This window comes from Pseudonaja textilis, chromosome 2 (genome assembly GCF_049901715.1).
Source record: "Pseudonaja textilis isolate UNSWEBS1 chromosome 2, rPseTex1.2, whole genome shotgun sequence".
NCBI lineage: Eukaryota > Metazoa > Chordata > Lepidosauria > Squamata > Elapidae > Pseudonaja > Pseudonaja textilis.
In genome coordinates this window covers 85828411-85843661 of record NC_141991.1, presented here as the reverse complement: position 1 = coordinate 85843661, position 15251 = coordinate 85828411, and the positions used below count along the sequence as shown (strand labels likewise).

The 15251-nt window shown below is 36.8% G+C and overlaps 1 protein-coding gene across 3 annotated transcripts in view; it reads left to right on the top strand.

Annotated features, from left to right (window-relative positions):
• The first annotated feature begins 6436 nt into the window (after positions 1–6436).
• NSG2 (neuronal vesicle trafficking associated 2) overlaps positions 6437–15251 on the top strand; it is a 59166-nt gene continuing 50351 nt past the window's right edge. The window contains exons 1-2 of one of the 3 annotated variants that reach the window (XM_087924511.1): positions 6437–6644; positions 7354–7504. In XM_087924511.1, the coding sequence (XP_087780637.1) occupies positions 7376–7504 (129 nt within the window). In that variant the 5' untranslated portion in view covers positions 6437–6644; positions 7354–7375. Of the gene's footprint in view, positions 6657–7016; positions 7170–7353; positions 7505–15251 lie in introns of those variants that run through there. The other 2 variants (XM_026696105.2, XM_087924512.1) reach the window with 2 other exon arrangements.

The following is a 15251-nucleotide window of genomic DNA, read 5'->3' as shown; positions in this document are numbered from 1 at the left end:
GTTCAACAGCACCTCATGGGTGTGAGTGTATTGGACTTCACTCTCTTATGACTACATTGAGACTCTAAACTAATACCCCTCTTTACTCCTCCCCCGGGCTCTGCAAGTCTGTCTCCAATAGCACTCCCACTTTTCCAGAACTTTTGTCTTCTTCAGGTAAAAGTGATTTTTGCCCCTTGAGTAATCAATTTGCCCTTGGTTTTAGTTGGAAAACTTGGGGTTCTAGTAATAAAACCCAACAACAAAGAAGATCCTGTAAACCTAAAATCTGCCACTATTCTTGATCAAAACCATGTGGAAGGTGGCTATTGGAAATACTTGCTGTATTGCAGCTGCACAATGTCGGTAGGTTTATTTTTATATTTCCTACAGCTGTTGTCAAATTACCCCCTGTTTAATAAACTATGCACCAGCCTTTGTTTCCTGTAAACTATCCCTTTTCTTTATGGTATGCTTTAATTAGAGATGAAATGCCTAATCACAGTTGCAAAACTATAACAAGGAAGGGCTTGTATGTATCTCAATTTAATAAAATGAAATAGGATTGTTTGAACTGAATATGTATTAGTGCCCCCTTTATAAATTTTGCCCAGATTTTCAATGCTACATGCCCAAGCTATGGCATACTATAGTCACACTTCCAACTATAATTTTAGTTTGATTCAGAATTCGAGTTTGAGTCATTATATAATTAATCTTCCAATCCATTTTCCATGTTATTTGCATTCACCATCACTCAGTGAGGGTGAACAGGCTTTGTTTATAGAATGAACAATATCCAGCCTCTGAAAACTCTAGGGAAGACAGAAAATTCTTTGTCCAAAATTTTTAAAAAGCATATTACGTCTTACAGATAGGTTTACTTCAACTTCTCTGGTGATGATGGGGAGAGCTTGTAGATGACACTGTCAACCATCCGACTAACAGACCCAATAAAAGCAGGCATCTTCAGGAACTTTAAAATCCCCAAAGCAAGTCTTTATTGAGTACATCATTTTGGCACAGAAGAAAGCAAAACCAATTCTAAATTTTCCCATGCAACCCTACATGGTTCATCCCCTGCTCCCATGGAACGGGTCACATTGTCCAATTAAGAATCAGCCCATTGTTTTGATAACAGTCCACATCTTGGCAGACACCCGCAGAAGTGTCCTTGGTTCTCATGGGTAAAGATTGTAGCTTCCGCATTCCATCTCACTCTTTCCCCCACCCAGTTCATTGGCAGGTTGAAAAGCAATTAGGAGTCACAGGAAGGGTAAGCATTTTTCAATCTTGACAGACACTTCCTGTAGTAAAGATTGGTTGAAGTTGAAAAATTTTATTTATTCATTTAATCATATTTGTATAGTTACCCTTCACACATAATAACTGTAAATGATATTAATAATAATAATAATAATATATCAAACCATTAAAATAAACCATTTTGAATAAAAAGAATAGAAATCAGTTAAAAACAAAATGCTAGCAAAAATATACAGAGTGTATTGTCATATAGTAGGGGTGTCAAACTCAAGGCCCATGGGCCAGATCCAGCCCACAGGTTGCTTAAATCTGGCCTGCTGGGCTGGACTAGAAATAGCAAAGACTGGCCTGAGGTGCCTCTGCCAACCAAAACAGGCCAATTTTTGGCCTGGACGTCCCCCTGTAGCATTCTGGTGGCCAATATGAGGCACGGGGGTCCCTTCCATTTTGGCTGGCAGGGTGCTGCAGGAGGCATCCATCCCATCTTCCCCCCCCCCCACACACACTCTGGCTGGCCCATGGAGAAGTACAATGCTGATTTGGCCCTCGAAGAAATCCAATTTGACATTCCTGTCATATAGCCATCTGGCAGCTTCTATTGTGGGATCTTCAAGCTCAGTGACGAAAACCAGAAAGGCAATGGATTTGGGGCCAAGTTCACCTCAAGGAGAATGATGTTTCACAGGGCAGGAGCTATGGTAGAAAAGGTTTTCTTCCTAGGTTCCACACAATAATATCCCTTGGCTGATGGAACCCATGCTTCTCCTATGGGACCTGGGTAAATATAGTTAGGGGTGGGTGGGAGATGGTTTCTCAAATAACCTGGTTACATGCCATTTAAAGGTTACAATCTTGAATTAGACCAGGAATCCAACTTTCAACCAAATAAGAGATGTCATGTATGCAGATCTTGAAGCACATACAACTTTTGCATTGTGCATGTGTAAAAGTGTGCATTAGTGTTTGAATCTAACCTGAGCAATAATTATATTTTATAACTGTAACAAAAGGAGATCCATTTATAGGAAATACATTATAGGGATAGGCATAGGCTATGCATCTGGCTAACTAAATGCTACCAGGAGAATATCTAAAAACATGTGCTCTGTGCATGTGTGCCTAGGAAGAATGGCAGGAGGAAGTAACCTCAGATGAACAATATTTTGAACAAAGAACAGATGGATTGATAGACAACAATAGGTTCCAGAGATAATCCTTAACTATCTATACTTACTGCCGTTTTGGGGCCATGAGGTGTTGAAGAGTCAGTGTCACTGGATTTGACTCTCCAACATCCCTACGTCTGCCAATCTACAGCTCCCACTTGGTAATTTTTGAAGATTTCTCTGTTGATCTCTGGGGAAAATTTAGTAAGTGGATCTGTCAGCAATGTATCAATTGGGCGATCTAATCTGATTTGTATTCCACTGCAATAAAATGATTGTTGTTTAAACATTTCTTTGAGTTTAAAATCAGCAACCTGTGTCTTTAATTGTGCATCTCTTTTGAAGGGTGGTGGTTCAATTCAGGGAATTCTACCTGAGCATCTGTGCATGGTGGAATTTGGTTTTCATGTGCTTCAGTCACCTTTTGTGCAGCCTTTCTCCATCCGATCCTCCTCTTGATAGGCTGTAGTTAGCTAGATGCTAGACTTTGCCTATTGCTATAGTTTGTTTCCTATAAATAATCTCCTTTCTGTTAGGCTTATACAATCTGTTCATTAATTATTGTTTGGTCATAGCCTGACTTTCAAAACTGCTTAAATGCATGCGCAGAATGGTTCAACCTTGAACAAATAAAACTTCTAGGCTAGCTCTATGGAATTGATTTCCTTATTAATATGTACACTGTACATACTCAATTAGAACATTTTGGTGCAGGTAAATACCACTGCAATGTATAGATGCATTCTCAAGTGTTTTTCAAGAGAGAGAACACTTTAAATTTTTTTTTCTTAAAATATTGCAAAATACGACTGCTAGAAAATGCATATACAAGTAGTCCTCAACTTATGTCCACCATTGAGCCCAGAATTTCTGTTGCTAAGTGAGACATTTTGTTAAGTGAATTTTGTCCCATTCTAAGAGCTTTCCTGCCACAGTTCTTGAGTAAATCACTGCAGTTATTAAGTTAGTTACACGATTGTTAAGTGAATCTGTCTTCCCCATTGACTTTACTGATCAGCAGGTCCAAAAGGTGATAGCATAATCCTGGGACACTGCAACCCTCCTAAATATGAGTCAGTTGCCAAGAGTCCGGATTTTGATCACATGACCATGGGAATGCTGCAATGATCATAAGTGTGAAAAACGGTCATAACTCACTTTTTTCCCAGTGGTGCTGTCACTTCAAACAGTCACTAAATGAACTTGTTGTAAGTCAAGGACTATCTTTATAGCTTGTATAGCTATTTCAATTTTTAACTGCAGATCTGATTTATTTAATAAAAGTTTTATTCTGAGTAACATGCAGAATAATAATAAGAAAAATTTATTAGGAGTCTTAAATACATTTACACGAAGAGAGAAAATGGTTATCCATAACTCAGACATACTAATAAAACTAAAGAGCTGGTTATATTAACATAGTAATATAGATATGAACAGTGCTGGTATTGGACTAATCTGGCAATTTGTTTATGGGCATTGTAGTCGTGCTTCTCAGCAAAGATAATTGTAAAAAGTAATAACTTCTTGGTTTGCTTAAATTGAAAAGGATATATTTCCCATGCTGAGAGCCATTTAATCTAGTGATCAAGGCACCAGGTTAGAAATCAGGAGACAGAGAGTTCTAGTCCTGTTTTAGACCTGAAAGCTGGTCGGCCATTCTTTTAAAATAAAATAGACTTTGGGCCATTAAAATAAAAATTAAAAAAGACTTTGGGCTGGCCATTCTCTCCCAACCCACAATTTCAGGCTTGGGGATGATAAGGTAGTTGGTCAGTTGATAGTAGGAGAAAACAAAAACAATCTCATTCTATGAGACTCTTAATTACAAAATAAAATTAGGATACAAGGTACTCTGGCAGTAAGCAACACTCAGTACTTCCATGATCTTCTATTGCATACTTTGGTTCTGGATGGACGTCTGTTCATATTTAATATGCAATATAATCTCTAAATCTCTCTTTTATTTGTTCCTTCCAAGTTACGTTTCTGTTTGCTTTTTTTAATGGTGTTCATGTGAGATTTAACTTGTTTCCCTCTTCCCCGCCCTCTCTCTCTCTCAAGCTGATAGCTTCAAACATAAAATACCAAGTTTATATAAACTCATTATTGTTACTTCATATAAATGTATAAATAATTGATTTGGCAAGTTGTAAGGCAAAGGCATTTCAACCTTAAAATCAGCCTTTTGAACTTTCAAAAACAGCCATGAGGGCTTCCACAGCTTTTAGGAGATAGCACAAGTTTTTCTTCTCAAATTTCCACACAAGTTTTTATTTCTAGAAATACAGAGAAACAGAATTTTATGTTTTCTCCAAAACTGGTTCTGAGCAGCAAAATAAAAACACAGGTCAGATAGTTTCTTTTTAATTGTCATGATGAACTTAACTATCATATTTGATTTAATGGCAATTTAACCTCATGGCAATTAATCAAAATTAATTACATTTAATTTAGTTTTGTTATCACTACATCTTATTAATATTCAGTTAATATCATAGTGAAGGAGCAATATTTATCTGCCACTTCTTCTCTTGCTCATTCTCTCATCGTTTTGTTTCCAGCTAGGTTTCTAATTAATTACCAAATGAACACAAAAGACTTGAGACATGAAAAATAGAAATCACTGGATTTTCAGCTGTGCTCCTGCATATGGTGTTCATATTGTACATGGATTATTCATCCTAGCTTTGGCTATTGATTGGAATAAAGGATTTGAGAATTTTAGCTCTTCTTTGGGATCAATTTGAGAGTTATTATGTGTCTGTGCATGGATTATTCACTCTCTGCACTTAATTGACTCTTTCTCCTCTCCTCCCCTTCCCTTTCCTCACCTCACCTCTCCCCTCTTCCAATGAAAAGTTGAGCAATATAGTATTATCATTTGTGAGTGTATGGTACTGTTATAACCTTAATTCTTCCTCCCTACCCCATCATCATTATCATCATCATCATTATTATTATTGTCATTATCACTATCATTATTCAATTTTGGTATCACCCAGAGCAACAACTATTTGATATATTATACATATATACATATATAAATGTATATATATATATATATATTAATACACACACACACACACACATATTCTAATATGCGAAGTATTTATTTCCCATATTCTATCTTCCTCTGAGACAATTCTTAACAATACCAATAAAAAGCATAATACTAAAGGGAAAAAAAAGGTATCTAAAATAGTACTGGTGCGTCAGTGCTCTGGAATTCTGTGCTGCTAAAATGGAAGGGCAGGAGATTGTTTCCCACCAAAAGTTGGACATGAAACTTGTTTCCTTTGCCAAATATTTCCCTCAAGGAAATAGAGTTGAAATTTAACAGTGAGCACCGATCAGTGATCAAGCTGGAATTAAGGAGAAATGCAACTCAGCAAGATACATGGATAGCTAGAATGAATATTATACCAGAGGAAATATAACCCATGACAGTATTATATCCATTCCACTTTACATATGGGCTGAAAGGAAGCCTTTTCTTATTTTAAAGGCAAGTTAATCTTCACGTGTTATGGTCTGGCCTTAAGCATGTATATTGCTTGAGAGTAACTTGAGTTCAATAGGTGCATTGCTGTTTAGAAATGTATTATACTAATTTACCATTTTTCCATATTCGGATGCATATTCTTAGAGCCCTACTGTTTTAACAGTCCTCAGCTTCCAGAGGATGCTTTTTTTTCCTCTCAAGAATTGAAGAGTGAGCCTTTAAAAAAAACCCTGCTTAGGATTTCTTGGCAAATACATCTCTGCCTGCTGTAGCTACATCTACTCTAATTCCTGCAATTGTCACCTGTCTGTCAACGACATCACAGCAGATTGGGAGGCGGACTTGGTGAAGACTTAAAACTCTTAGCAGGCTGCAGGAAACAGTCAGGCCAGGCTGAGCTGGAACGTCGCCTGCCTGTGCTCTGTGCAGACTGTAGGTGGCGTTGTCGATAAGCACCGTCTCTTTTTCTCTTTGCTAGCGCTTGTGGCCGCCCTGGGCGACAGCAGGTGGTGCCAGATCCCGCACGGAAGCCGCCGCCCCAGTTTGGGAGTGTTTGCCTGCCGCAGATTCGAGCGGCTGTCTCTGCGCTCACTCCTTGATCCTCTTTCAGTAACGTTTGGAACCAGCCGGCTGAGGAACGAGGCGCTGTCCATTCAGCACCACCGGGGGGTTTAAAAACCAGCTTTTTTTTTGGCGCAATCCGTCGCGAACCTTCTTCCAAGAGCGAGGTGTGCCCTGCAGTAAGTAGATAGTGGGAGGACGATGGGGGTGGGGGGCGGAGGGAGGATTTCTCTCCCTCGATCGTCTGATTCTGAGGCATGTATTTGCGACCCGCCCCTGATTACTGGCGCAGATGCATCAGGGCTAAGAAGAAGGAGGGGGAACCAAAGGGGCTCTCAGTATCCTTCACACTGTGTTTCATTTGTTAATTTGTTCAGAGATTATAATTCATTCTGGAATATGTCAGTCGCCAGAGAAGAGGGGGTTGTTAAAGAATGATTGTTATTAAGGATCACTTTTGAAATGTTTTGTGAAGTTGCTATGATTTTTTTAAAAAATAGATGTAATATACAGAAAAAAACCTGGGCCAGATATTTTCTGTTAGCAACAAAGGAGCCAAGCTAGATTCACTCCTACAACAAGATCTTGATATAAAGCAATCCTTGTTTGGAGCTAAACCAACAGAAGCTTAGCTGAACTCTCTTGTGGGTGGTTTAGACCTGATGATACATTCTTTAAAGCAAGAAATAAAGGTAAAATGCTTCCCCCTCCCTCTCCCCCTCATTCAATTTAACAGAGATATGCAAGTGGGAACCATGTGACCTGCAGGGTGATTGAAATATGGCAAGCTGACATATTCTGCCCTTAATTTCCCCTACTTTCTGTTCCATCCTCCTTTTTTACTCCTTTAATACTGATCACATCAATATGTTTTAGGTCTGGAAAGTGAGATCTAAGGATGGTGAAGCTGGGAAGCAATTTGAATGAAAAGAACAAGCAGCAGCCGTCCAATGAGGATGGTTTTCAGACGGTTCCTTTGATAACACCCTTGGAAGTCAATCATTTACAGTTCCCAGCTCCAGAAAAGGTAAATGGAAAACAAAACAAAATCTAAAGCAAAATGAGAAAAAAGAGAGAGAGAATAGGCAAGATAGGCTTCCCATCTATTCTCTTCTATTGCCTCTCAGAAGCATAGAAAAAAACCCATTGTTCCCTTGAAAGGGGTTGACTTTTGCTGTGTGCACCTGTCTGTTTTTAAAAGCGGAGCAGACCAGCATATAATAGAAATGGATTGTGTCTCAAGCCTGAAAAATGGCAGAGTCTGTTCATCCTTTTATCCAAAAAAAACAGAGAGGGGGAAGTCTGCTTATTAGAACAATTACAATGCATTTGTGTATTTTAAAATCAGCTTTAAAACTGCAATCCCAGTTGTTCATCTGACATGAATGTAACCTGCTGCAATGAATTCTTTTGACAAAGTGTTGCAGGGAGATATTTTATGCCTATATTGCTGTACCTCCACCTCTATTAGTTTATTGTCAAGCAAGTCAAAGCTTAGATTTTGAATGGGATCCTCAAAAGTCAGTATCATTGATTTACTTCTTACTGAGCCATTATTTTAATACAATTTGCTGTCTAACCTGTACACGTTATCCTATTCTTTAGTATTATTATTACTGGGGATGACAATGTAAGGTCATAAATATGTCTCAAATTCATTTAATCTGCGTTTTAAGTGGTTAGAAAATCACTGCAGTGTATCTGTCTATTCAGTTCTCAACCCCAAAATATGTAGAAAACATACTACGTGGACTGTAGGCATGCACACAAAGGTGAAAAGAGCAAATTAAACAAATTTTGCTTAATTCATCTCAATAATGTCACTCTCCTGATAAAACATTAAAAGTTCTCTCTTTAATACATTACAATAAGTCATAATGTCTTTTCTTACATAGAGGAATTCTACTAAGTAATTTGGAGATGCAGTGATTGAGAGATAAACATGTTAGAAAAGATTAACAATTCATAAAATTGCATTTCTGATTGCAAAGTGGTGTGATGTGAATCAGTTCTTAGAAGCATTGGGTTTGATAGAAATATTGTGATGATAATTTTTATTATTTTGAACCTTGAAATGTTTATTTGTTTCTTTCCAATAATTTTAAAAATGTATTTATTTATTTATTTATCCAATTTATATGGATACCTGTCTATCCAAGAGCCTCCAGGCAACAAACCAAAGCAGAATTACATTAAAACAAAATAAAGAAACAAACAAATAAAAACAATTAAATAGCATTGAGGCTCAATAAAAACCCCAAAACTACAAGACACCCATCCCCATGCCACAGATCCCATTCTAATGTCCTAGATGTCCCAAAGCCTGGAGGAAAAGTCAAGTCTTCATGACCTTGCCAAAGGCCAATAGAGAAGGGACTGCCCATGTTTTGGGAGAGACTATTCTAAACACTTCAAGGGTAATAATCTTAAAAATATAGAAAAGAAAAATAAGTCTGTCGATTATTACTCTTGATTGTTATATAATATTTTCAGAATTAGAATGATGGGCTCAGTATTTTGCTGTGGAACATGTGGGTTTCATGATTGGTTATAATGGAGGAAGAATATTCTGCTAGATACGCCTCATATCTGGTTCAACAAGGTATACCTTGTTTTGAAATAATAAAAAAAAATCATTGAACTTAAGAATAGTCCATATTACAGACAAAGAATATTGTTTATCAGATACACAGAAGTTCTAACAGATGTAAGCTGTTGATCCAGTGGATAAATTCCTTGGATCATGGAGATCTGGGCCTATACCTTTCTTCAACCACACAATTAATCTAGGCAAATATTTATCAGTTTCAAGTCAGAATAAAGGTGATATGAACATCATTTTATTTAGGCAAGGATCTCAGTGCACATGGATGAATAGCTGGGGCAAACAAGCTATGAGCAATGCAATGCAAAATAGATAAGATAACAGATTACAGATAATCAGAGTTGGAAGGGACTTGTAGGTCATCTAGAGTAGGTTATGTGGCTGTCAGTTCTGGAAGACATGGGCTTAAGCAGATCTTGAAAAACTTTGGAAAAAAAGTCATGTGGCAGCTGCTATATTTGGGGATGTATATGTTTTTGGATAATAATTTCTACGATTGCTTGATGAAGTTGGTCATAATTGAGGATTTTTAGAGTCCCAAATATCTGGTGAACTACATATTATTTGAACTTGTCTAGGGTGACAGAACAATATAAGGTGTTACAGAATCACTATGATTTTTATTTCTGTTACTCAGACTTCCATTATGGTACAGTTCTTAAGCCAAACAATGGGACTTTGTTTACTTATGATTAATAAAGACATGAGCAAAACTGAATTATGCTGTCATTTCCCAACTGTTGCGTTGTGAATGTGTCAGATTCTATTTGGCCTTTGGTCAAGACTTGTAAGTCGTATTAGCCCTAGTTTATAGAAGAGAAGGATGTTAACTAAGAAATACATAGAAGTATATACCACAATGTATGTAATTATCATAATTTTTTAAAAAATAAACTCTTTCAATGCAAAATTCTGGTAGATGTCCCAGGAAAAGGCCCTTGGAGGATATTAGGAAATGATTACAAATCATCAACTTTACCTCACAATATTTTTATAAGAAACAAACAAGCTCAATTTCCTATGTAGAAGCTTTGGAAATTAACAGTAATTTCTTACATGCAGTGCAGCTGATTATTTTCCCGCCAAAGCAATAGTTAAAATTCTGTTACTCAGTCTTTTGCTATCTTAAGAGCATTAAAAATATCTGTATATGCAAGGATAACTGATAATAAATACTAGCAGACCATAAACTATGTATACACAATAATTTGATATCTGATGATAAATAATCTAATCTGAATGTAGATGGAATTTATATTTACCTACAAGTTTCCTGTGTATCTTAATTATATCTGAAACTTAGTTTCATTTATATTTAAGATCAAATTAGGCCTTTTCTAAGAAGGTTTTAGTGAGGGAAAGCAAGCTCACTGATGGCACTGGAAAGAAAAAGAAAGTATTGTTCTGTTATAATATATTTAAAAAAAACAAATAGGAGAAAAGATCCTTCTGAATATTTTATTTAGTGTCTTGGAAAAGGCAATAATTTTCTCAAAATCATTAAAAAATAGGGATATCTCAGTTCCAAATTTGCCATTCTTTTGTCAATTCCTCCATGCATATATAGCTTATAGTATCTATTTGAGTATATCTACTCTATTTCTTTACATGTGTGTAGAGTATTCCAACTAAGGCCACACAGCAGTTTATTTTCTAGCATACTGCCTAAAAGAATAATAGTGTGGATGATGCCCTGTCTCTTAATGTACTATAACTAAAAAAAAAAAAAATTAAATTGATCCAACCCAACCAGTTCTTCTTTGTTCACAAGAGAATCTAAAAAATGGGGAGTTCAGACTGTGGCACTACAATAATCAGACTAATGTTCATGACAACACATTGCCTTTTGCCAAATCAAGAGTTACTTTGTAGACAGTGAGGCATCCACTGCTATGGTCTGGAAACAAATATAGCCCTATATCTGTTGTTTATTACGTAGTATCATATAGAAGAGAACCAGCTTGTTGCAGTGGTTAAAGACATTGGACTAGAAACCAGGAGACTGTGAGTTCTAGTCCTGCCTAGGCATGAAGTCAACTGGGTGATTTAGGGCCAGTCATTTTCTCTCTGGGCAATTTCAAAATCAGCTCTGAGAAATGTTGCCATGAAAACTATATGGCCTTGTCCATGTAATCACCAGAAGTCCAGACTGACCTGAAAGCATGAAGTCACCACCATCATATAGAATCAGACTCCAGCATAAAGGAAAGGAATGAGGTTTTGTCTTCTTTTGGAAATGTTTGATAATATCTGTGAAGTGTCTGGTATGGTGTAAAAAATGGAGGTAGTTTAAATGACTCCATACTTTATTTAGGGCACCTCTGTAGCTCAATGAAGCTCCTCATTTGCCTACAAAGCACTCCAGATTCAGTGCTTGTGATCTTCTGTGAAAAAAGACTAAGTATGTCATGAAAAGGCCTTATCTAGAAACAGCCTAGGCTGTTTTGTGTTCAATGAGCTAATAATGGGATATGATATAAGACCTTATCTAATGCCTCATCATCCCCCAATGTATTACTATAGCTGAATGCACTCAGAGTCCATTACTAAATATAGCCAAAAGCTATTTTGCATCTCAAATTCTGATCAATGTCTATTTTTGTCTTTTAATTCTTTTAATTGATTGAAATGCACATTTTGCCTTTTTGGAAGCTCTGAAGACTGCAGGGGCTAAGGATGCAAAGTAGATAAAAATAGGTCACCGTGACTATCCACAGGGGTCAGAAAATCAAAATGGGAGTACAACCATGCAATCGAAACCCTGACCATTTTTAAAAATGCATTGCATGTACAAACAGATGTAAAAAATAAAAGCAGAGTTTCAATTGGCAAACACAGCCACCGTCTTGACTTTTAAAACCCTTCCCTGTAGATGCCCCAACATATCACTAAAATTTTCATGACATGGGAAGTTAATTTATCTTCTTTGTTTTTCAAATAATAAGTTGAATTAAACAAGTAAGCCATATTTAGAGTTTATAGAATAATGATCTTCTACATCCCACTTCACACATGCCACTGATAGTTTGTCATTGTGGTCAGGTTTGGTTAGGGTTAGGTTAGGCTCAAAATGTTGCTAAAATTTTTTTTTAGCATCTTAGGTCTTGAGTACAAAATAAATTAGTTACCGATAAGCAGAAGCATGGGTATTTCTTTTTCTTTTCTTTTTTTTTATCAAACTCTTGCTATAGTTCTTGATAAAAGAAGGGAGGTACATAGTTCTTGATAAAAGAAGGGAGGTACAATGTGGCCTACTCCTAGGATTGCTTTTAAGAAATATGATTCAGACAACTCTATACTATTTTTAACCCAGAAATTGTAGGTGGTGGACATTTTGTTCTTTGTGAGAGAATAAATAATAATGCAGTTAATGAAGGAGAAATGGAAATAAATGCATAATAATACTTTTGCTTTTTCTATGCAAGCTCTTAAAAGCAAGGGGTAAACTTTTATTGAATTTAGTGAGGGGTATAGCAGATTTGTATAAACTTGCCCTCTTAAAAATGATTGCTATGATTTTTAAATTGCATACCTTTCTCTTTCTTGACTATCTGTATCTTAAGTCTGTTTGTTGCCTTCAAGAAACCTTAGACATTATTTAAGCTACCAGGGACATTTACAAAAGATTGTTTGGCTGTTATCCTCTGGAAATTTTAAAATTAAATATGAAATTCATTTTTCAATTTTAGTGGAAAATCTCTCTATATTCTTACAAGTATTCTTACAAGTATTTCTTCAGAATAATCAATTCAAATAAAGACTTCAAAAACTATTGTGATCAGCTCAGTGATACCTTATTCCTTCTAATGTAGGGATTCAATTTTTTTTTACTACCAGTTCTGTGGTGTGGCTTGTTGGGCATGGCAGGGGAAGATACTGTAAAATCTCCAGTCAGAGCTGGCATATGCCAGTTTTCTGAACTACTCAAAATTTCTGCTACCGGTTCTCCAGATTTGGTCAGAACCTGCTGAATACCATCTCTGAGGGACATTGCTTTTATTATTTCCTTTAATGTCCTTTTTAACCTAAGCAATTTTGGAAATTAATCTTCTTGAAGTTAATTAGACATAAAGAGAACTAGTGGCACTACCAGATCAAAATGTTTATTTCCATTAAGTTTCACATTTCTATATTAGGAAATGCGAAGCTTGCTTAATTTCAGCAATTGTTTGCATTTGTTATTTATTTTCAGGCTTAGTCTAATCAGAATACCTCAAGAGTAGAAATATAAAACTATACAAAGTAATTCATGAACTCTAAATATTTCTCCTAAGAAAATGGAGCACATTGAACAATGACCTAAGATAAAAAGCTGAATGAAATAGAACTTTTGGCTGTTTTTCAGAATACCACAGGGGAGAGAATTGCACAGATTATGGGAAAAAAACAGAAAAGGTCTACCATTTGGTCCACAATCTGTTAATCTCCAATGGACTGGGAAAGTGGGTACCTTAATGGCCTTATTAAGATATTCATATAAAATGGGCAAATTCAATCCTGGTGAGGTGGTGTTTTAGGTGCAATGTCAGTCTGTGCTCCATTCAAAATCCAAGAAGAAATACTTAGACTCCATAGATTAGAGGAAAGAAATCTTTTACTGAAATTTGAAGTGGTAGCTTCAGGTAGAATTCTGAATCTAAGAAATTAGGCGCGCAGATCACATATACAAAGGGATGGAATTGTTCCCACCCCCCAAAGTTCAAAAGATTCTTCCAATTAAAAGTTCTGGATATGGTCATGTGGGCATCTTCAGGTGGTGATGAGGCCTCTGTCCGTTGACCTTGACATATTTTGATAAAGATTTGCACTTGCGCAGAGAAAAGAAAGGCTAAGCAAGGAATAGAAACTTAAGAGCAGGAATTTATACTCCCCCTCCCCCACTCCTCATTTATACAACACAAGAATGTAACACCTCCAGCTCTCTTCCCAGACACAACCCCTCCCCCCGTTACTTATGGCAGCTGAAAGATGCAAAGCAGTAGAAAAGATCTTGAAGGCTGACATGCATTGTGTATGCTATATAGGACTTTAGAGGTGGATCAATACTTTGAACTATTGATATAACTCAGAAATTTTAGAAGAGATATTATCTTGCATTGGTGAGGTTGATGTACAAGTACATGTACATTTTGGACCAACTGCAGTTATCAGGACATCTCCAAATGACACCCCATATAGAGTACAACATATTAATCAGGCTGAGCTTGAATTAGCATTACTAAAGAATCCTGGTGTAGGTATGGTTGCAAGTAGAGCACTAGATAACACTGGACAAAGGACCTCTAGCCATGGCCTGTCCCTGATGCTGAAGCTGTATAAGCCCAAGAGGACTCTTAGACCACGAACCAGTTCCTTCAGAAGGAGCAGGAGGCCATCCAAGGACCAAAGTTCTTGGATGTTCAGAAAGTTCGGATTTAATCTAAATTAATTTTGCTCTATGCAGATATCAGTTCAGACATTTAGTGTCATTCCCAGCTTAGTTTAAGATGACAAATTATACCACCAGAAGCCTGATGGCTCCTCATCCCAAACTGTGAGTGTCTCTACTTAGAAACTTCATATACATGTTAAATACCACATGGGGAGAACCTTGCCTTACCTCACATTGGAGCAACTATAGCAGCAAATACTGTGATAACAAACTAGGACTCATTCAGGAAGATGCAGAATCATTGAAGAACTGTACCTACAAACTCCAAACCACATACTTATTGAAAAGAAGAAAAAAAAACACGCTTTCCCTCAATGAAGTCCTGACAAAGCAACAATGCCATGCAACAATGCTGTTTAGGTTCTCTGACCAGGTCTGACTACTGATTGATAGCAATTCAAATACATCTCTGAAGGAAAGCTACCACCGCCTTCTTCTCCAAATGGACTCTCTGTGTTTTTGCATCTACTGTATATGTGTCAGAGAGAGAAAGCAACCTCCAGTTATCAAAAGTGTTGGCTCCTAAGAGGACTTCATCCAACCACATACTTGCAAGCAAGTGCCATCCGTTTTCATATTTGACAATCTTCTTAATCCAATTACTCACGTCCTATTGGGCTGCTTGTAGGAGCTAGCAAGTTTAAAGATCCAACTTGCAAGTGGCACAATTCCTCTAAAATAAAACTGTATTTATTTCTTTGAATGTAATAAACTCAAAAGAAACATATCAAAAGAAAC